The 22,883-nt window shown below is 36.9% G+C and overlaps 1 protein-coding gene across 8 annotated transcripts in view; it reads left to right on the top strand.

Annotated features, from left to right (window-relative positions):
• The window catches only part of LOC106138389 (protein Fe65 homolog), a 34,480-nt gene extending 18,549 nt beyond the window's left edge, over window positions 1-15,931 (top strand). For 7 of the 8 annotated variants that reach the window (XM_013339523.2, XM_013339526.2, XM_013339522.2 and 4 more), the window contains 10 exons: window positions 6,873-6,911; window positions 7,364-7,578; window positions 8,644-8,878; window positions 10,299-10,494; window positions 10,813-10,940; window positions 11,631-11,842; window positions 12,408-12,610; window positions 13,075-13,251; window positions 13,848-14,006; window positions 15,743-15,931. In XM_013339523.2, the coding sequence (XP_013194977.2) occupies window positions 6,873-6,911; window positions 7,364-7,578; window positions 8,644-8,878; window positions 10,299-10,494; window positions 10,813-10,940; window positions 11,631-11,842; window positions 12,408-12,610; window positions 13,075-13,251; window positions 13,848-13,985 (1,543 nt within the window). In that variant the 3' untranslated portion in view covers window positions 13,986-14,006; window positions 15,743-15,931. The remainder of the gene's footprint in view (window positions 1-6,872; window positions 6,912-7,363; window positions 7,579-8,643; window positions 8,879-10,298; window positions 10,495-10,812; window positions 10,941-11,630; window positions 11,843-12,407; window positions 12,611-13,074; window positions 13,252-13,847; window positions 14,007-15,742) is intronic. The other variant, XM_060950241.1, reaches the window with a different exon arrangement.
• The last annotated feature ends 6,952 nt before the right edge of the window (window positions 15,932-22,883 follow it).

Here is a 22,883-nt window from a genome sequence, read left to right as displayed (position 1 = left end):
ACAGTCAAAAGACTGAAAGTCTTGTTAAGACTGTTGGTTCTGTCCAACCCGCAAGGGATATAAACGTGACTGTATGTAGTTTTTAAATGTTAATGATAATCTAACGGTGAGGGAATATATGGTAAGGAAACCTGCACATTCAAGCAACTGCTATGGTAACCGTAGTTTGATATGGGTTAGTTTCCCCTGCAAAGTTGTGGAAGTCAGATGGGAGGTTATTCGTTAAAAACCTTACTTAAATGCCCAATCCAGGATATTGGTCTAAGCACCCCGGGTTCTTCTCCTCAGAGGTGAGGGAGTAACTGGGAATAATCCCATACATACATACAATCACGTATTTTTCCCTCACGGAGAAGACAGAGCCAACAGTTTCGCAGAGACTGAATTAAATGTTTGAATTAGATTTAAATGGTGATTGGCCCATCGTCTTAAAGACTGAAGAAAGTGAAAGAATAGTGAAAGATAAATTCATATTTCTGTTTCGTTAAAAGTCACTTATCCAAAAAAATCTGTGCTTGCGCGATTTAGACTGTTGCTATTGGCTGAGCGCGTCCCATTCTTCGCTGTGATTGGCCCATGTCGTGTGACGTATGAGATGTCACCACAATCTCTACGGAACACACTAAAGTCATATATATATAAGACCGAATTCCCCCAAATTCAGGACTTTTAATACCCTCTCAGCGATGAGGGTTCAAATCGGGGTCACAACAAATCAAATCCGCTTTACCTCAAACACATCCCGTTACGTCACAGGACGTTGACCCGGGAGTGCAGTGCGCAGCCGTGCCATCGATCCAATGCAACGGATGCAACCGGGAAGGGGAAATATTTTTTTTGGTGGAACAATTCGTGCCGTTATTAATGAAAAAACATAAAAAATATATGACATTGGTAACGATTTACCGTGTGATAGAATACGATCTTGATTACTGTAGATGTCGTAAAAGGAGACTTAGGAATGAACGCATCTTGTGCAAACTTACATGCAGGTAGCAATGAAAAAAAGCACGCGCCTATTGTAAATGTCCATGAAGGGACATTATAGGAGTAACAAGGAGATAAAATTTTAAAATAAGAACATACATACCTTAAGTCACGTCCATATCTCTTGCGGAGAAGACAGAGCCAACAGTCTCGAAAAGACTGGAAGGCCACGTTCAGCTGTTTGGCTTTATACTGAAATTGAGATTCGAATAGTAACAGGTTGCTAGCCCATCGCCTACAAGGGAAATCCCGAGTTTATAAGCATATCCCTTAGTCGCCTTTTACGAAATCCATGGGAATAATATGGAGTGGTTATATTCTTAAGTACGGGAAACCACACGGAATCAATAAGACATACATAAAATCACGCCTATTTCCTGGAGGGGTAGGCAGAGATTACGTCTTTCCACTCGCCACGATCCCTGCATATTTCCTTCGCTTCATCCACATTTAAAAATATACCCCTCTCATGTGGAGTAGCTTTTCAGAAGTTCTCACAAGCTTTCATTTGAGAACAAAGCATGACCTTAACTTCTCATTTGGTACCAGAGCTTTCTAAAAATGGAAATAAAAATATCTAAATATGGTTGTGAAATGTTGAACTTTGAAATCATATTGGGGCTCATATTAGCTTAGAGCTCGAATATGTAGGTATAATACTGAAATTTATTTGAAATAAGTGCTTCAGAGCAAAAAAAAAAAAATAACAATTTCAATTGAAAAACACTAGTTCAGTTCGAAAACAAACATTTTATCAGAAATAGATTTATCTGTCGCGAAGTTGGACCGTTTATAGCAACACGAACAAAAAATAACATACCTATTTAACGAGCTATCATAAAATACTGTTAAAAAGTTTCGCTTTTGCAAAGTTTGGATATTAACGACTGTAATAGCTGTGTTTATTGCGAAGTTTTAGTTCGGTTCAAAGCTGAGATGTTATTTTTTTATGCATGATCTTTCTCGTTCCCATGGATGTCGTTAAAGGCGACTAAGGGTAGGTATATAAACTTCAGATTCCTCTTTTCGGCGATGGGCTGGCAACATATCACTATTTGAATTTCAATTCTATCATTAAGCCTAACAGCTGAACGTGGCCTATCAGTCTTTTCGAGACTGTTGGCTCTGTCTGCCCCGCAAGGGGTATAGACGTGATTACATGTATGTACCTATGTATGTTTTTGACAAAGTTTTGACCGAATTCTTGCCATCTTCCTAGGGATGGATAGGAAAGTAATGCAAGACGCAAAATATACAATGTTGCAAAACTGTATCGGTAACTGAATACAGATTAGTTAGGCCATCACGGATGCATCACTCAGTGAAAGTGTATATGTGGACGACATGGTAAGTGCAGGTTGTGACTTCGCAACTTTTAATTATTTAAATTTCTTCAGTTCAGAAATTGTAGTAGTTGTTTTTTAGACTGACAGACAACACTTAAAAAATTGTTTAGTCGTGTATGAATTTTTATAGAATGAAATTGCCGTGTGGTTCCCGGAACTAATACAAAAAAGAATAGGACCACTCCATCTCTTTCGCATGGATATCGTAAAAGGCGATTAAGTTATAGGCTTATAAACTTGGGATTCTTTTCTCGGGCGATGGGCTAGCAACCTGTCACTATTTGAATCTCAATTCTATCATGAAGTCAAACAGCTGAACGTGGCCATCAGTCTTTTCAAGACTGTCTACGCCGCAAGGGCTATAGACGTGATTATATGTAGTAACATATGTATCTGAATAAGCAGCCGAGAATACTAAACATGTATTATGCACAATACGCTTTAAAACGTCCACGTATCTCCGACAACTGTTACCTATTGCTTATTCAAGAAACGGTGAATGGTGAAAATCTGTGAAAAATACAATCTTGGACTCGAGAAACTTCTAGATTGTCGAAGTTGTTGTTCACGGGTTTAAATTTCTAATCCATCCTACCCGAAACGGATGAGTTGAAGAGAAGATGAATGTGGATGTAGTCAAGCGGATCACGCGCACTTAAATCTGTGAAAAAAAAAAGTGAACTTGTAGGGGTGCCGTGTGGTTCAAAAAGAATAGGACCACTCCATGTATTTCCCATGGATGTCGTAAAAGGCGACTAAGGGATATGCTTACAAACTTGGGATTCTTCTTTTAGGCGATGGGCTAGCAACCTGTCACTATCTGTATCTCAATTCTATCATTAAGCCAAATAGCTGAACGTGGCTATTCAGTCTTTACAAGACTGTTGGCTCTGTCTACCCCGCAAAGGATATAGACGTGATTATATGTATACATACATACATACATAAAATCACGCCTCTTTCCCGGATTATATGTATGTATGTATGTAACCACCAAAACTCATTACAAAGGTAGCCAGACTGGAAATAACTGGTTTAATCCAGAAATATGCGCTTCCCGATTGCAGTCACGTCCGCGGAGCGTCTGACTGCATTCGACGCCTCGATGAAATTGCATATAAAGTGCATTGTATTGGCTGTCTTATTGTTTTGAATTTAAAATTGCTTTGAAATTAGATCTTTTTTTATAACATTGAAGATCCTGCTAAGTAATTATATAGTGACTAGCTGTGCCTGCGACTTCGTCCGCGTGGAATATTTATTTTGGACATTGAAGCCCTCAAGGATACATAATTTTCACCCGTTTTTTTTTTCAAAATTTCCATTATTTCTTTGCTCCTTATAGTTGCAACGTGATGGTATATAGCCTAAAGCATTCATCAATAAATGGTCTATTCAACGCAAAAAGAATTTCGAATCAGTAGTTCCTAAGATTACCGCGTTCAAACAAACTCTTCAGCTTTATAATATTAGTAAGTATAGATTAATTTAGATTGTTACCTGATGCTCGTTCGATGAAAAAAAACATCGTGAGGAAACCTGCATCAGGTAACTGGATGTGTAACAATGATCCCATATAGGTTTATGTAGAGGTCAGGTCACCTGACCTCTACAGGGAACCTGACCTACCCAATCTACAATCGTGGTCACAAACTCACCCTGGACTCTTCACCATACCTACATACATATGGCCATGTCTATTTCCCTTATGGGGTAGGCAGAGCCAACAGTCTTGAAAGACTGATAGGCCACGCTCAGCTATTTGGCTTAATGATAGAATTGAGATTCTAATAGCGACAGGTTGCTAGCCTATCGCTTAAAAAAAGAATCCCAAGTTTGTAGGCCTATCCCTTAGTCGCCTTTTACGACAACCATGGGAAAGAGATGAAGTGGTCCTATTATTTTTTGTACTGGTGCCGGGAACCACAAAAGACTCTTTAAAGAGGTGAAAATGTAACTGGAATAAAGTCTATGTTTTAAGTAGTCCAATATTTTTAGGTTAAGTTGTTACTAGCACCGTTCCAATAAAATAACCAACAAAATTTATTATGAAAATTTGGATTCAATTCAAAACTCACCCTGTAGTTGTTTGTTTCAAGAAATATCTTGTTTTCTCGGAAACATTTGAGAATTCTAGAATCTAGACACAAAGGTTATTTGCACAAAATGTATCGTTTGTGGAAAACGCTTTTCCGTTTGTCAGGAAATTTACAACAGTTTCTTCTTGTTATGGTATAAATGATAACATTCATCCCTTATGGGGTAGACAGATGATCACGTACCATTTTAGATTCCCTACAAAATGTCTTTAATTGGTCATGTAGCGTTGGGTAAAAATGGGTTAGCCGTTAGGTACTCTTTTAGGCGATGGGCTAGCAATCTGTCACTATCTAAATTTCAATTCCTTTACCATACCATATCTAAATTTCAATTCCTTTACCATAGCCATCAACGTGGAGAATTGGCTCTGTTTTACCCCGTAGGAGATAAAGCCTTCATACCTTATCATTGTAAGTTAGGATTTTCGGGTTAAAGACAATATATAATTCCAACTAATATTATAATCCTACTACTATTATAAAGGCGAAAGTTTGTATGGATGTATGGATGTTTGTTACTCTTTCACGCAAAAACTACTGAACCGATTACCATGAAATTTGGTATGTAGGTAGCTGAAGACCCAGAATAACACATAGGCTACTTTTTATCCCAGAGTTCCCGCGGGATTGATAGGGTTTCCATGCGGACGAAGTCGCGGGTGGCCTCTAGTCTACACTAATATTATAAATGCGAAAGTTTGTGAGTATGTCAGGATGTCAGTATGGATGTTTGTTACTCTTTCACGCAAAATCTACTGAACCGATTACGATGAAATTAGGTATGTAGGTAGCTGAAGACCCAGACTAACATATAGGCTACTTCTTATCCCGGAGTCCCCGCGGGAATGATTCCACGCGGACGAAGTCGCGAGCGGCCTCTTGTAACCAATATTAATCAAATTTTGAATACACATGTCGAGGAGTGGGCAAAACGACATAGGGTTATTTCCACACGGGTTAAAGTTAACTTATGTATAAATTGATGGTTATATCTATCAAGTTCCCTCGGACAGTGAAGACGGCCAGAGGCTCCCAAACTTTGGTCGTTGGCACGCCGTCCCAAACTCGAGTTTGGTGCTAAATTAGCCTGCCATCTGTTTTATGGGCTATCTGCTAGGTGAGAGACGGCCATGAAGTTTTTAACGAACGCACGTTTTTGGAATATGAGTTCTTTGACTATGAGAAATTGTGTGAAAATGATTTTTTAGTGTGGAGTGTATAGAAGATGCGTAAATGGTTACACGTTTCTTTTTAAACTTGCCCCTGATGAAGACTTCCTTCGCTTGAAATCTTTCTGAAATGAAACTTCGTTATTCCAATATCTGTGTCGGTCTTGGATTCATATAAATGATTAGACTTGAATTAGGTAATTTGAGTTTATTAAATGAACATGAGAAATACAAGTTTGCCGCGAGTAATGGCTAGCCCTCAACCCGGTTGGGACGCCATCTTTGTTCTACTAGTGATGTTACACAACAATAGTGACGCGACATAAACATATTCATAACATCCTTCTTATCAGTAAAAGTTAAACTATTATAATTTTACAGCTTATATAAAATTTACTGAACTCTTAACTATAACATTGACAACAAAGACTGTTGAAGTAACTAAGAATAAGACATTTCGTTAAACTAAGTCTAAATCTCTATATTCTAGTTTTAACTAAATTAATCAGACTTTCACAGTCATTGCTAAAAGGGTACAATTTTATTTAACGACAAAGTTGATAATCGAGTAAAATGATATTTTACCTTGATCTCGATGATATATGGAGCGAAGAAAATGGTTATCATATCACTTTCTTTGTTGTATGTTTAATTTCTTGCACTAGTGAGTTAGTTATTCTTAAAGCAACGAATACTTTCTCTCATATTTTTTTATGTAAACGTAAGATTTTATTTGATTATAGCGTCGGTGGTCGAATCGGTAAATTGGCCGGTTAAAATGTGTGTGCGCAGAAAGACACAGGTTCAAAACCCACCTTGGGAATTGCTGTAGCTTAAGTTTTTACTAAATAAATACTCGTAATAAATATATACGGGACAAATTACACAGATTGAGTTAGCCTCGAAGTTAGTTCGAGACTTGTGTTACGAGATACTAACTCAACGATACTATACTATTTTATAATAAATACTTATGAAGATAAACATCCAAGACCCAGGCCAATCAGAAAAAGTTATTTTCTCATCGTGCCCTGGACGGGATTCGAACCCGGGACCACCGGTGTCACAGACAAGCGTACTACCACTGCTGGGACAAATTCGACGATTTGTCCCAGTAATCTCTCAAAGGGACAAGGGGATAGGCGAAAAATTATCATATCATGGTAAGGCAAGATATCATTTACATGTGATGTGCACTCACGTTCTTATCCCTTACGAGGTCGATAGAGCTTTGTTAAAATTTTACATAATTTTGTATCCGTTTGTTCCAGAGTCGAAGATGAGCCGTCATCGCCTGTTTCAAAAACAAAGTAAGTACCATTTTCAGATGCATTAAGTATTCGTATCAAAAACAGATAATCAAAATTAATTTTTCATAGGTATTTAAAAAAAAAAAACAGTTAAGTATTTCCGCTATCGTAGGTAGGTAACTTAGTTTAATAATTAATTATTTTTTCCAAGAATCAGTCTTTTCAAAACTGTTGGCTCTGTCTACCCTGTAAGGGATATAGACGTGATTATATGTATGTATGTGAGCATTGATTATTTTTCTCATTCATGATTATCAGAGTTGTAACATGTGGCAAGTGCACAAAAAATAGGGAAATTATCAGGTGGAGGAGGTTTTTGACAGCACGTAGAATGAAGGTACAACGTTAAAAAAGATATATACGTTGTTAACAGTGAAGAAAATAATTACGCCAACGAGTACATAAGTAGCATTAAAACAAGAATTAAAAATTAACTCTTAAAAATCTTACAGTGAAAAAAGTGGTCTCATCACACCGACCCAAAATGGGGGCGAAGAGTCTCCCCCGCCCGAGAAAGAGAGGGCAGATCAAGAGGACACAGAGAAAAATCACTCCGGCCCCGTGCCACACTCGGCTGAAGGACCCAACGATGACTTGTACGCGATACCTGTAAAACTCAGGCCGAAGAAGGAACCGCAGCTGCCTCCCGGATGGGAGAAGCATGAGGGTGAGTAGACTGGAACCATTCAGGTAGTAGATGATGTGGGTAACGACTATACAGGGTGACTTTTAATTCAACTGCATAAATTTAACTGTTAAGTGTACTCATCTAAAGGATATTTTAAAACGTTAAAAGAAAACTATCGGTTCATATTTCAGTAAGTACGAAAAAAATAAAGTATAAAAAATTCAGCTGAGCGATCTCGACAACTCTGTACTTTACTTAATCTTGATACTAGAATAATAATTTATTTTTAATTGCTTTTTGTAGTATTGGTCTGTATTAAAGCGTGTGACGTAGTTTTTGAGGGTTTTTAAACGTGAAAATGATGACGTTTAATTTAAATAAAAATAGGCTCAAACGGCTCAGAAGCATGGGTATAGTCTATGTTTAAAAGGATGCAGTTGTTTTAACTGTCAGCCTGTATTGTTGTCGCTCTCGCTGTTTCGCTTTTTATTAGACGTGACACTGGACAGTGATAGTTTTTCGCGCGATATAAACGGCGACGCGCGTGCTATGCTGCAGGAGCTGGTAATGTCATTTGCAGTTATGTCAGATCAGTATATTTTTTGTTACAAGCTGAGGTTTATTTTGAGAGAAAGAATGAAACAAATAAGACGCAACGATAAAGTCTTCTAGAGTAAAATATGAATCAGATGCCAGTCTTGTAGGCAGTACCTAATCTTGACTTTAGCACTCTGCCTTTTCTTTGGTATGGATTTTTTTTAGATAATAGGACATATAGATTTTGTAACATTGTTTGTTTGTTTTATTTTGTGGTTTGGTGTTAACATGGGAGCAAAGATAATGCCAAAATTTTACTTAACTACCCTCATTTGTGTATTTTTATGATGAAATTCACTTGCTTGTATTACTGCTATGCCGTGTGGTTTCCGGCATTATTTTAACCTTGGGATTCTTGTAGGCGATGGTCTAGCGGCCTGTCACTTTTTGAATAACGATTCCATTATATAGCCATATTGCTGAACGTGGTCTTTTAAGGCCTGTTGGCTCTGTCTACCCCGCTAAGGATACAGACGTGGTAATATGTATTTATTCTACTTTTTCCAGACAACGACGGCCCGTACTACTGGCACATAAAAAGTGGCACCATCCAGCGTGAGATTCCCAAAATGCCGCCAGTGGAAGCCAAGGAGACCCGCATCTCCATGGTGCGGGACTGTTCCATGTCTGACGTGAAGTACGAGGGGGTGATGACCACGTCCGTGACGAGGAGCACCACGAGTGGTGCCTTGGACAATGTAGACCAGGAGGAGAGGAAACGGAAAGAGGAAATGTCGTATAAGTAAGTGGTCTTATTTCAAATTTTTACTCACGACAACTTTTTGGTGGAAATAGCATTTAGTCCCGTATTGAGTTGTCCCATAGATACATTCGATTGTTTTCTGTGTTAATTGTGCATTGAAATATTAATTAGACCGTCGGTAGTTGAATCGGTATGGTGCCCGGTCTAAGAGCGTGATGCGCAGAAAGGCACACCAAATCCAAGATCCATGGTCAAAGGCATACCTCCAGAGTGGTGAGGATGCAACCGGGACTAAAGCCAGGAGGAAGAAGTGTACTTAAATGAATGTTGCCCATTTTTCTCACTTAATATTTAGGTCAGAGAGGTGAAATGCAGATGAGGTTATAAATCATCGTTTGGCCCTTTAAAGAAGCATAGAGTTTTTAGAGAAGCATCTAGGGTTAGTCAAAACTTTATTCTAGATTTGAGTCAAGTTTTTACACGAAGCGACTCCTCTAACCACCGCAATCTTTGAAGGGTTCTATATTCGATCATGTTTACATTACACAACCAATTTCCTACATCACGCAGATAAGTGACTAAGCACTTAGGGATAGGCTTACAAACTTGGGATTCTTTTTTTAGGCGATGGGTAGCAACCTGTCACTATTTGAATCTCAATTTTATCATTAAGCCAAATAGCTGATCGAGGCCGCTTAGTCTTCAAGACTGTTGGCCCTGTCTACCCCACAAGGGATATAGACGTGACCATATATTTGTATGTATGTACGCAGATTTCCTCAGAATGCTTTCCCTGACCGTAACGCATCGGTTAGCATCCAAACTAAGTTTATAATCCTGCAGTGACTTGTACTAATACATGTTTGAACGCACATAAATTAATATTTAAACGGCGTAGTTTCCCTTTCCGTAAGGTGTTATGTTCGAGGAAGTTGTTTTATATCTTGTAACAAAGTATTTAACTGCCTCCATGGTCCAGTGGGTAAAGCGTGAGTCTTTTTATCTATAGTCGGTTTTAATCTCGTTATTTTCATGGACATCTCTTAGTTTAATAGTCCACTTAGGTGAGTACCGAAAAATATTAAACTTGGTAACGACTATCGGCACATGCTAATTTGACACATCCGTCGACGTCTTATCGTGAATCTCAAAGGCGTGTTTCCCTCTGACAATAAGATGGACACATTGAGTCTACTCACTAATTTCTAGGGTGGTTTAATAATGTATGAGCCTTAATCCAGAAATGGACATTTGTCGATGTGTTTTACACCATCCTGAAAAGCTGTAACATACATATAATCACGTTTATATTTCTTGCGGTGAAGACAAAGCCAACAGTCTTGAATAGAAAGACCAAGTTCAGCTGAAGTGCGAAAAACATTGTCATATTTGGTCCTTCGTGCCGGGTTTACTGTTTTCCATGTTAATGGAATAAATAATGTAATTCAACTCGTTTCAGACGCCGCAGTTTCCCAGCCCGTCCAGAACCGGACTCGGTGCGAGCGGTGCGCTTCTTCGTCCGCTCGCTCGGCTGGGTCGAGATCTCTGAAGCTGACCTGACTCCGGAGCGGTCCAGTCGCGCCGTCAACAAGTGCATCGTGGACCTGAGTCTGGGCCGTAATGACTTGCTGGACCAAGTCGGCCGTTGGGGTGATGTAAGTTTAAAAATTCTAGTCTTATTCCTCGTGTACGTGGTCTGTTTCTCAATGTTTGGACAATTTATGTTGTTGTTTTTTTTGATTTGGTTTGTCCATTAATTACAAGACCGTAGGTTGTATTGGCAGTCTTAATTATTCAATGGTTTATATTTTGCCTCTGCAGTCAGTGTGAAAGATTATATAGCCTCTATAATCTGATTAATTTTTATCTTTATGGCACTGTTATAGACTGGATCTTTTGATTTAACTTGAGAACTTTTTGTATAGTTGCAATTTCAAAATGTATCTTAAATTGATGCTGTAAGTAAATTCCAGGGCAAGGACCTGTTTATGGACTTGGACGACGGAGCTTTGAAGTTGATCGACCCGGAGAGCCTCACAACACTTCACACTCAACCCATACACACTATACGCGTGTGGGGAGTCGGCAGAGACAATGGACGGTAAGACTGAACTTCCTTCTTGATACAGGAGCAAATATAAATGTATAGAAAACAAATTTTGACAAATGACTTGGATTATTCTTGTGCCTTAACAAATCAACTAAAGAAAAAACGAAAACTTGCATTATGCTATACTTACTGCCTCTTGTTTCTGCGCTTGAACTTTGTGCTTAGTCGTTTAATTTTTATTACTGACGAATTTTGGGAATAGGTCCCATAAAACTTCAAACCAATCAGTATTTCATCAATTAATAAAAAAATATGTATTTTCTTCTATCTGCTCTTGGAATGGGAACAGTGAAAGGTATGATTAAAGTAGTTTATCGGTATAGTATCTGTATTGTTTTATATGCTTTGAGAAAAGATAATTTTTTCACAAATTTTTAAAACAATTGTCGCTTGCGAGTTTTCACAAAACAGTCTAAGTACTTATGTAGATGACACTAAAATGTACATTACAAAATTCGCATTCATCTTCATTATTCTTCACAATTTCACATTTCAACTTCTCCTATTCTTCCTCCTGGTTTCATCCCGGTTACATACTCGCTTCTCTAGTTAGGAGCCCGAAGTGCGCCTCATAATCATGATCCTCGATAAGACCTTCCCCTATAACGATCTACAAATCAATTATTCACTTTACTTTTATCGACTTTACACACTTAAACTGACCTCATCTATCGTATCCAGGGACTTCGCCTACGTGGCCCGCGACCGAGCGACCCGCAAGCACATGTGCCACGTGTTCCGCTGCGAAGCCCCGGCCCGCACCATCGCTAACGCATTGCGGGACATCTGCAAGAGGATCATGATAGAGCGGTCACTGCAGCCGCCGCCGCGCCCCACGGACCTGCCGGCCGCGCGCCGACCACGGCCGCTGTCCGGTACGTTTCCGTTGCAAGGTAATGTCTTTTCTTATTTAGAATCGTGACGCAAGTAAGAGACGTGTTTACAATTTTTGAGTGATGGCATGATGTTAGTTTGAGTTTATTCTGCCATTAGTTTAATGCCATTTTAGACTTTTCATATAATTTTATTTTAAAGTTACATGAGTAAATAGCTGTTCTATAACTAGAAACTTGATTTGATTTTCAGTCATTTTCAGTAGGTAGTTTAATCATTCACGAAAATTTTTTAATAAAATATTATTTCATAGCTTAGAATTGAATTAGATATTTCATAACTCATGTTTACTTATCGCACGTACCTAAGAAGTGGCATATTTCGAAATAGTACTTTAAAGAAGAAAAGCAAATCATCGACGTAACGAACAAATATAAACATCGATTAAGAACAAAAATAAAATAAAACTAGTCCGATTTCTTGATTGTATAATCCAAATAGATACCTGATAGGTATTTCATTTTGTATAAATCATTATTTAAAAATGAATACTTGATGCTACTTCTTCGGCACAATTTGAAAATACCCTCATATGATATCTATATCCAACTTTTATCCCATCAGGGGCATCGTTCCCCACGCCGATGGAGGAACCAAGGAAGACTGTTCGCGCGAGGTACCTGGGCAGTGCTGAAGTGGCCCGGGCCACGGGTATGGACGTGCTGAATGATGCCCTGGACAGACTGGCCGCGGCTAGAGCCCCGTGTGCGTGGAGGCCCGTAGCTGTGGCAGTTGCGCCGTCAATGATCACTATTACTGAGGAAGGGGTAAGTTTTAAAAGCTTTTTGCCCATGGAACGGTTCAGTAGTAAGGTCAACAGAGAAAAATATTTTTCATGACAAAAAAAAAGACGACTGAAGCTCAAAAAATAGTTTTATTATGGAAGTGTTTGGGCAAGATTGAACTAGCTGGCTCTAATAAGCAAAGCGGTAAACCAGAATATTGTTTGCGAATCCTGGGTTCTTCTTCAGAGAGATTGTCACCGGACTAACGCGAGGAGGAAAAAGATTGTCATTATTAACTAAACTCTTAGAGTTCGTCACGGTACCATTGATTCTTCTGTTCCATCGAAGTACCGACTGATGTCTACAAACCAACCTTGATTTCAGGAAACGAGACGCTAGGAGGAAGAAGCTTATCATTGTTAACTAAACTCTTAGAGTTCGTCACGGTACCATTGATTCTTCTGTTCCATTGAAGTCCCGACTGATGACTATAAACTTGATTTCAGGAGACGAGCCCAATAGTGGAATGTCGCGTGCGCTACCTGTCGTTCCTGGGTATCGGGCGCGACGTGCGGCGCTGCGCGTTCATCGTGCACACGGCGCAGGACCTGTTCGTGGCGCACGCCTTCCACGCCGAGCCGTCCTCGGGCGCGCTCTGCAAGACTATTGAGGCTGCTTGCAAAGTAACTGATTTACTTACTAGTTTTTACCATTGAAATGATTTTCCTGTGTTATACTGACTTCTTATGAGATTTCTGAATGTCATGTAGGTACATATTTAAAGTCAGTCTTCTTCGGAAGAGCTTTTCAAGACTTTATTGCAAGGTACATAAATGTATAAAATAATGCCTCTTTGAATATGCTTTTACCAGATTGAAAGCAAAACGCGATTTACGTATGGATGTTTTATTACTCTTTCACGCAAATACTACTGAACCGATTACGATGAAATTTGGTATGTAACTTAACTAGGTAGCTGGAGACCCAATATATATAACACATAGACTACTTTTTATGACGAATATAATTGATTGTTACGTTATGAAAGGGTTTCCGGGTGGACGAAGTCGCGGGCGGCCTCTAGTTATTAAATTTAATATAGTATTATATTAAATTTAATAACTAGAGGCCGCCCGCGAGTAAGTAAGTACCCATCTCGTAACACAAGACTTGAACTTACTTGGAGGCTAACTCAAGTTGTGTTTTATTCTGCCGTCCCGTATATTTGTATTAATATTGATCAACAGATGATTAACAATATTGATTCTTTCTTTAACAGCTGCGCTACCAGAAGTGCCTGGACGCGCACGGCGGCGGCGCGTGCGCGGCGGCGGCCAGCGCGGACAGCGCGCGCCCGTCGCTCGGGCTGGCGCTGCGCACGCTCGTCGGCTCGCTCACCGGCCGCCGGCCTTCCTGAACCGGGGACGACGGGACAGAGGTATGTTTTGCTGGGTATCTTCTTCTTCTTCAGCCCATATTCGAGATGTAGGCCTCTAGTAATGCACGCCATTTGCTGGGTATAAATACATCAAATCACCCACCCCTCTTGCCCGGAGGAGAAGGCAGACATCTTAACTTAACACTTTCCATGCGGCTGGCGTAATATCACGTATAACTAAAAACCGTTGGCCACACGGTGGGCGCATTATTGCGTCCAAAACAAATCCTTGTGTTAAACGATTAGACCAATATGAAAGTTGGTTCCCCTGTACGGTAGTTATACACTCAACAACCTTACGTGAAACGGTGGAAAAATACTTACTTATTATTATGTAGATACGTGTGCATGGTTTACGCCGATAGTGTTGTAAGCTTTTTAAATTATATTCTCATAAGTCTAATAAAAGGAGAATAATATGAATGGTAAGTTTATTACTTATAATTCTTAATGTGTTTTACCTCGAATCCTTTTGATTTCGATAATATCTTTTAAGATAAATCTTCAGATGAGACTCAAATTGACGAGCATGAACCATATTCGCAACCAAATTTTATCGACGATGATGCGATGTCGCAAAGTATTTCATCTAGAAAACGAGGAAGAAAATGAAATTTCTCCCGAAACTATTGACGAGGTCAAAGAATCTCAAGTATTTAAGATACCGCAACGAATTTTACAAAATAAAGTGAAATGTTATGATGACTCAAAATCCGATAACACCATGTCCAATACAAACACGATACAATGTACAAGATATGTCAACTAGCCAGTTACTTTTTGTACCCTCATAAATTAAATTTTAAGCTACCCTCGTTACATTTTATTATAACCATAGATTTTTTTTAAAAGCATTATATAATAATATTAAAAAATTTAAAATGAGTATGTAAAAAACTGAGTGTTTATTTGCTTATATGCTTGCTCATACCCAGTTGCCCAAATAATTATTATGATTAATAAAAATTTGATTTCAATATACTACATAATCCAGTATTTTATAAAAAAATATATATGCAAGAAATTTTATATAAATATTTGAGATACTTTTTTTATTTTTGCAGCAAATGTTCATTATTCTTAATCATAATTCAATATTGCTCATTTCTGCTAATAAAGACGTTATTGTTTCAAGGTATGGCAACACCTATAAATTGTCTATATAATTTTGAAAACGAAATAATACGCCAACCGCGTCTAGCGAAAAAAATTACAGGACGCAATAATACGCCTTCCGTACAGTAGAACCATTTTGGTTAGGACGTAATATCTCGCCCATCGTATTATAGAAGGGCCTCAATACAAAGCCGCCCGTACAGAGACGGCGAAATTGAAATAATGCTTCCGCATGGAAAGGGTTAATATTTGCCACGATCACTACGTACACATTCATAAATCCTCTAGACCACATAAGGAACCTACGTATCTAAATACCCAGAGGTTAGGGCTGTGCTAACCTGCACATTCACATTCAGGCAACTGTGTTAGCTATGATCCAACATGGGTTAGTTTTCCCTGAATAGGTTGCGGAGGTCAGATAGTAATCGCTTCGCGTAAAAACCTGATCCAATCCAGAGTAGTGGTCATAGATGCACCCTGGGCTCCTCTCTAGAAGGGTGAGGACGGACCAGAAACTAAATCCAGGAGAATAAGAAATACCTTGTGTCCAATTTTGAAAATAAAATAATTCTTTTCTATTCTAATGATAAATAATATATTTATTTCTTATCTTCCAGACGACCCCGCCGGCCGAAGAATCGCCGAGTTCAAGCGCCGCGCGCGCATAGTCTCGCATCGCACCGCATCGCTTGCACGACACGACACGACACAACTTTATTCCACTGCGGGTTCATTTGGCCAACAATTTTTGTGCCATAACTATTGCACATTTTGACCTCTATATGGGCTTGATATTTCCTAATTATGATTTCTCAAAATCTGTAATTTTTTTTTAGTAAGTCTAGCAAAGGTATTTACTTGCTTTAATTTTGAAGTTTTATGAGTGTGAAAATTAAAATGAAAAGGCTAGAAATTTTTTTCTGGAACTAACAACAGCTACAACAAAATATCTAAATAGTCTTAGCAAGGAAGATTTTCACATGAAAAAATGGGATGATGGGCTCAGAAATGTACCGATGTGCAATGGCTTGTCGAATTTACTAAAATTATTTTTGGTTTAGTTATTTCTTCTACAATATAAAACGAGAAGATTATATTGAAGCCATTTTATAATAATGTTCCACTGACTTTAAAAAAGTTTTTGTAAGGACTTACGATTTAATTTGGAGCAACAAAAAAGAGAGCAATATCATTACCAAATAATAACCAACCAACCAACATAAAAACTGGTTATTTTGTATCAACAAAATTATACTTTGTTTTGAAACGAAAACATCTGTTCAACGGACTATTTAATGTCGTCCTCTTTAACACGGAAAGTGAGACAAGGATGATGATATACAAAATATCCGCTGAACAGATTTTTCTTACAAAATAATTAGAAAATTCAGACACATAATATATAACAATAATCTACATTGATATTGGATTTTATACGATTATTTTTGTTTTTATTGAGATATTATAAGTAATTAAATTTGTACTAAGTGAATGTGAAAATTTGGAATAACTCGCAGTAAGAATGTGTTGTCGTGTCAAAATATCAAACTATAACTATCTCTGCTTAGCCTATGGTAACATGAAAGAGACAGTTATAGAGCTAAGAGACGCGTCAAATCCACATTGAAGTCGTGAGTTATTTCAGATTTTTACAAACTATAGGGAAATGGTGAATTTTTAAGTGGCATTTTCTTTATTAAGATAATAATAAAATATGAAAAGTTATGTAGTTGCCCCAATGTAAATAATAATATCATCTGTAAGTAATCCATCCTGATTGTAATCGGAATATATACCAAAAATTTATTTGTAAGCGTATAATGTGTGTTGGGGTTACTACTTAAAAATTATCTAATTATTTTATGTAGTAGAATGACGCGCGAAATACTATCGCTGTCCCGTTCCACAGTCAATATTTATATATGTATAATATATCAAATTACCAATATGCTTTAGAATTTTTTATTATGCTTTAAAAAACAGCAAGCTTCGAGCTTAATTGAAATTTTCTCAAAATACTTAATCAAAATCGGATAAGTTTTAATATATCATTTATTTAAAGTTACCTTTCCAATCCTAGTCCATAGATTTAGTTACTTGCTTGTGTAAATTAACGCAAAAGTCATTCGCGTGTTGATACTAAAGTTATTGATGGTAAATAGAAATTGATGTAATTTAGCTAAGGTTAGAATAATGGGCCGTTGGTTTGTAAATAAACTCTATTGTGTTAGATTTAAGGTAGATAATTGAATGTTGGAAGATAGTAAGTATACCTATATTGTGACTATACCAAGGATTTTTAAGGAAATCAGCATTATGGCATCAAGTCGTTAATAATTTTATTAGGTATAGTCGATAGAGTTATAATGAAGTTGTTTTTAAAGTATATGGTAGGTCCAAATTACAAAAAAGCATTTCATTGTGATTCTATCGACTCACTATCGATAAATTTATCTTTAAGACTAGAAAAGCCCACATGGTTTTATATTCAGTATAAACTTTCAACCTGATCACTATAATTTACCTTCACATTTCTAACAAATTTTAAAGTTACTGAGAAATATAAGCGCAAAGCTGACATTAACATTTTATTTAATTTTGGGCATACTTCATTGATTAGAATGAGAAAGTGGATCTGTTTTATACTCGTACTAAGTATTAGATTATTAGCAAGAAAATGATAATAATCTGTGTATAGTCACTTAATAAGTTATGGTAAGTATATAAAAATGAATGTTGCACACAATATATAACTAATCTACAACCTTAATTAATCGTTCCTGTTTAATTTTCATACGACTGTAAAATGTTAAATAGAAACTGTTTGATGCTGCAATAATTATTAAAAAAAAACTAATACCCGTGTTTAAAAAAAGTAAAATACCGCTCGTGAAGTGAAGGGGAAAAACGGAATATACAGCGTGCTCTTTTCCACTTATGGATGAGTCCTTGAGTGCGAGTGAGAACTATCGATTTCACGAGGTACGTAAATGTTTTTTGTAACAAATAGCACTGTGTTTAGAGATTGGATATGCCTGTATTTTGGTATTGAGCACGGTATAAACTAGTGGTAAGACTTCGATGATCTGAAACCTGGATAATTCCACGGTGTAGCTTAATTTAAAGAGTATAGGACCCTATTGATTAAAATAAAGAGTTTATTTTTGCTTAAGCTTGTAAGAAATATAAATTTTTGAGAGTTCGATTGCGAAAGATGAATATTTTTTGTATATCACCGCATTATGTATTAAAATTATAGTGTAATATAAGCTTATTGGGCGTGAAAATTTGTTCAAAGTATGGACCGAAGCTTTTTTAAGCGTATTTAATTGTCGTTGAATTAGTATTACCATGGCGGACATCTTGGAATAGTATTTCATTAGGAAGCTTAAGCTTATTTTAAGGTTAGATTACACCCTTGGTAATACTTTTACAACGATATGCAAACCTCATTATAACAAGGGTGTTAGAAACACATTGAGCTTTCAATAAATATTATATTTGTACCACATAATATCATAATAATCCACTTAACTAGATAGAAAACAGGTCGCCATTTTGTGTAAATAAGGATAATCAAAATGGCTGCGCGTTTCGAATTTGGAACGGACGCGTAGTGGGTAGATTTTGTTATGCAACGGTTTTTTAATAAGGGAACTGGGACCCACCAACACGAATTGAAGTTCTGGAGATGAACTATATATAAAGTGTGTAAAATGTGTCTGTAACAAGACAAGTAAAATATTACTTTCGAAAAGGGGAGAAGTAGACCTTTCAAGAATTATTTGACGTTTATTAAAATTCGATTTGCTGGCGCACGTCACAGCAATATTAGCTGGGAAAGGTCAATTTCTTCCCCATAGCGTAAGTTTAGGTCACAAACTAGCTTCAAAATATATTTCAAGATATTAGAATCAGTGTCGCTTCGATTATATATATGAATGTCACTGTTTTCGGGCTGTTCTTCTATACGTAAAATAGAGTTACTCACATGTTAAAGTTAAGAATTAAATCATTATTTATACAAATTTATATAAATGGTAATCGGTGGCGCATACACGTTTGAATATTGGGGTAAGAATTTCCACATTATCAAAATTTTATATTGATCCGTCAAACTGATCTTGCCAGTAAGAAAAAAAAATAGATTTGAAATAGGCAACAAGCTGGCCGAATTGGTAATATTTCTAATAAATGAATCATATTGTTTATGGGAATATATCCTTAAACGCTGAGTATTTTGCAATCTTTAAAACGAAACAAAATTTATTACGAAATATTGTTCAAACTTATATTGGTACAAATTTAGTTTACACATAAATCAATGGTCGTTTCATCATTTGACTGATCAATTTATTAATATTATGATACCGGACACAAAAAAAGAGGGTATGAGCTCTTACTTTGATGAAACAAATGGCTTTTGTAGCTTATTTCTTTTATTCAAGTTTTCCAGTACTCCACAAAACACGCTACAAAACTGAAAGTGGTTCTCAAGCATAAAAAAAAAATCAAAAAATTGTAAAAAAAAAACTCTATAAAGAAAAATAAATGGATAAACCTTAATACAAATTAAAGCCTTTTTATAAATAAAACAAGTATAAAACCCGCACGTAACGTACCATTATTTAATTTGGAATGTTTGAAATCATGTTGCAATAATCCGTGGTCACCGAGCGACTCTCGTATAATATCTAAAGGTATATTACGTGCGTTAAATACCTGTATTATTTATAAATAGTATTATGTGACGCAATAGTTTAATATCAAATGCCTTTGGAATTTCAAAGTGATAGCGCACACTTTAAAAATGGTGGAAAATGTATGCGCTGTAGCCCATAGTCGAGACGCAAGCTTCAACTGCCTTTCAATATGGATATTTTCTATAAAATGTAAACGTTTTATGTAGATATACAGCCTTGGCCAAAAGTTTTAGGCACCCCTTAAAAATACACAATGCATGTTTACTATTGAAACAATGAATAAATACTTATCTTTAATGTATTGTCAGGGTCATAAAACGTTACCTGGCACAGTAGGTGGCATATTTTAAGGTCATGAAAAACCCTGGTCACCGAAAACAAAAGATTTCAGTTTTTTGTAATCTTATCAGTGATTACATGACCAGTTGTGTTCTAGACTTCAACTAGTAAACGAGCTGTAATTTTTTTTGAGCGACAAATTGACATCATATTAATTCTAAAATGCCCAAAAAAAGTAAAATTACTATTGAAAATCGAGTGAAAATTTAACTTTTACACGAACAAGGGCGATCCCAGAAAGAAATCGCCAAGTTGGTGAAATGTTCGCGTTGCGCTGTACAGTCGGCCATCAAACGGTTTACTGAGACCGGTATCCACGACGACAAACCACGAGCAGACCGAAAACGTGTGACTACGGATCGCAAAGATAGAAAATTGGTTCGAGAGTCACTGAAAAATAGGAAGAAAACTTCATCCGCGCTTGCTGCTGCCTTGTCAGATGAAGCTGGAAAGTCAATAAGTTCGCGAACCGACACAAGAAGACTCGGGGAAGCAGGCCTAAAAGGGTGCAAAGCCAGGAAGAAGCCTAGGCTGTCAGAAACTAATTAAAAAAAGCGCCTAGAATAGCTTTACAGTACCAACATTTCACAGAGGAAGATTGGGCTAATGTGGTGTGGTCTGATGAATCTAACTTTAAGGTGAGTCAATTCTAGTAGTTTTCTTATAATTAAGAACGTTTCCTTTTTAGTTCCACTCTAATATTACAAATTATAATCAATTTCCTAATAGGTATTGTTTTTTCCTCAACCAGGTTTTTGGGACACCGGGTGTGACCTTTGTGAGGCGACGTATGGACGCAGAATACCATGTCGATTGCGTTGTACCTACTGGCAAGCACGGCAGAGGTAGCATTATGATCTGGGGCTGCATGGCTGCCGATGGCGTTGGTGAAATGTTTGTTTGTGAAGGTCGTATGAACAGTGAAAAGTACATCCAAGTACTCAAAACTCCTCTAATACCATCGCTAATAAGCATTTACGGTGACACCAACCTAGACGGCGTCATTTTTCAGCAAGACAACGCACCGTGTCATAAGTCAGGGATTGTGATGCGTTGGTTTGTTGAAAATAATATTGAGGTGCTGGATTGGCCGATGCAGTCTCCAGACCTCAACCCAATTGAGCATCTTTGGGGTATTTTAAAGCAGAGGATCAAGGAGCATAGTATTTCATCAAAAAGTGCATTAAAAATGCATTAGTTTAAGAATGGAACAGTATTTCTAGGAATGAGTGTACAAAGTTAGTATGCAGCATGCCGGCTCGTATCAGTGCAGTAATAAAATCTAAAGGTGGACCTACTAGATTTTAAGCTTTTCTTGTTTATATTAACCTAATTTTTAAGAAATAAATAAATATAGAAAATAAAAGTTGTTTTACTTCATTATTTTAATAAAAGTTGGGGGTGCCTAATACTTTTGGCCAAGGCTGTAGATAGCTTCCGACCCAATTCTCTAGCTCGTTGGGTCTAAATTGGAGTGTTGTGCTTCGACAGCTTAAAAGCCTTCAAACTGTGGCTTTTAATGACTTTTGTGAAATTAATAAAAAAATATTTATAAACACAATAACATTTGGCGTTTTATTCGTGCAACTGTCCATTTTAATCAATATATTCTCTTCTTTGCGAGAACAGGTGACATGGATGTTAAATGGCTCCTTTTTAACAACTTCAAAAAGTAGAAGGTTCTTGTCTTGTCTTTTGAGTGATTTAGGAAGCTCAGTTTAAATACAGTTTTACCTTCGAAGAAAACAAGAAAATACGTAGGTTAGGAAACTTAAGTCGGGATCTTCAAAATCAAAAACATGAATCAGTTCTATTCATTATAAATATTTATTCATAATTATTACATTGGCGAATAATTTGGAATTTCGGATTAAAATTTTCAACGCAAACTCAAATCACAACAAAACGAATAGCCTATGAAATTTACAGGGGTTACGTAAAACTGCTCCACAATATAGTTTAATAATTATTTAAATACTATTGGGTTGTGGCAATACACAAAAAAAAAACAAAAAACAATTGCAGCCTGAATTTCATGCAATGATAATTTTAAATTGAGAAGTTTTCTAACATGTCATACAGGAACGAAATCCGTTCACAAGTTTCCTAAATTAAAGCAATATATACAGACTGATAAAATATGGGGACTTTTTAATAGGCGGACGTAGTGTGGCTTGGAAAAAAGTGAAGCCACGTAATGGCGGCATTGTACGCATGTGTGAGCGACAGAAAATGAGATAACCTACGACGTAATGGCGGCCGCCTGTCACAATATTGGTACGAATGTGTGCGTGACGCGAACCGGCATAGTCTTGGTGCTTCATTTTGCCGTAGAGTAAAACTGCGTCCGCCTTTTTTTCTTCGTCTATGTATGTAGCATGTTCTTTTTCCGAATATAGTGTGACTAAAAAAAAATAGCTAATATATTTAACAGGTATTCAGTAACTAAGGTTTGTCTAAAAAAGTTTCGAACTTATAAAATAAAAAGAAGTTTAAATAATTAAAAATAAATTATTGAAACAAGAGAGCTTTGAGCTTAGAAAAATTTTTTTTTTGTAGTGTTTGGATTGGTATATCTCTGAATAATGACTTTTATAAAATTTTAACAAAACAAAAAAGAAAAACACTCGTTTTAAGAAACTAATTATTATTGTTAAGTTTTATATTAAAAAAATTATCCCCGAAGGATTAAGTAAAAATATTTTATTGCGAAAAT

Source organism: Amyelois transitella, chromosome 21 (assembly GCF_032362555.1).
Source record: "Amyelois transitella isolate CPQ chromosome 21, ilAmyTran1.1, whole genome shotgun sequence".
Lineage (NCBI taxonomy): Eukaryota > Metazoa > Arthropoda > Insecta > Lepidoptera > Pyralidae > Amyelois > Amyelois transitella.
Note: the sequence above shows the minus strand (reverse complement) of the source record. Positions and strands in the feature narration are given on the sequence as shown.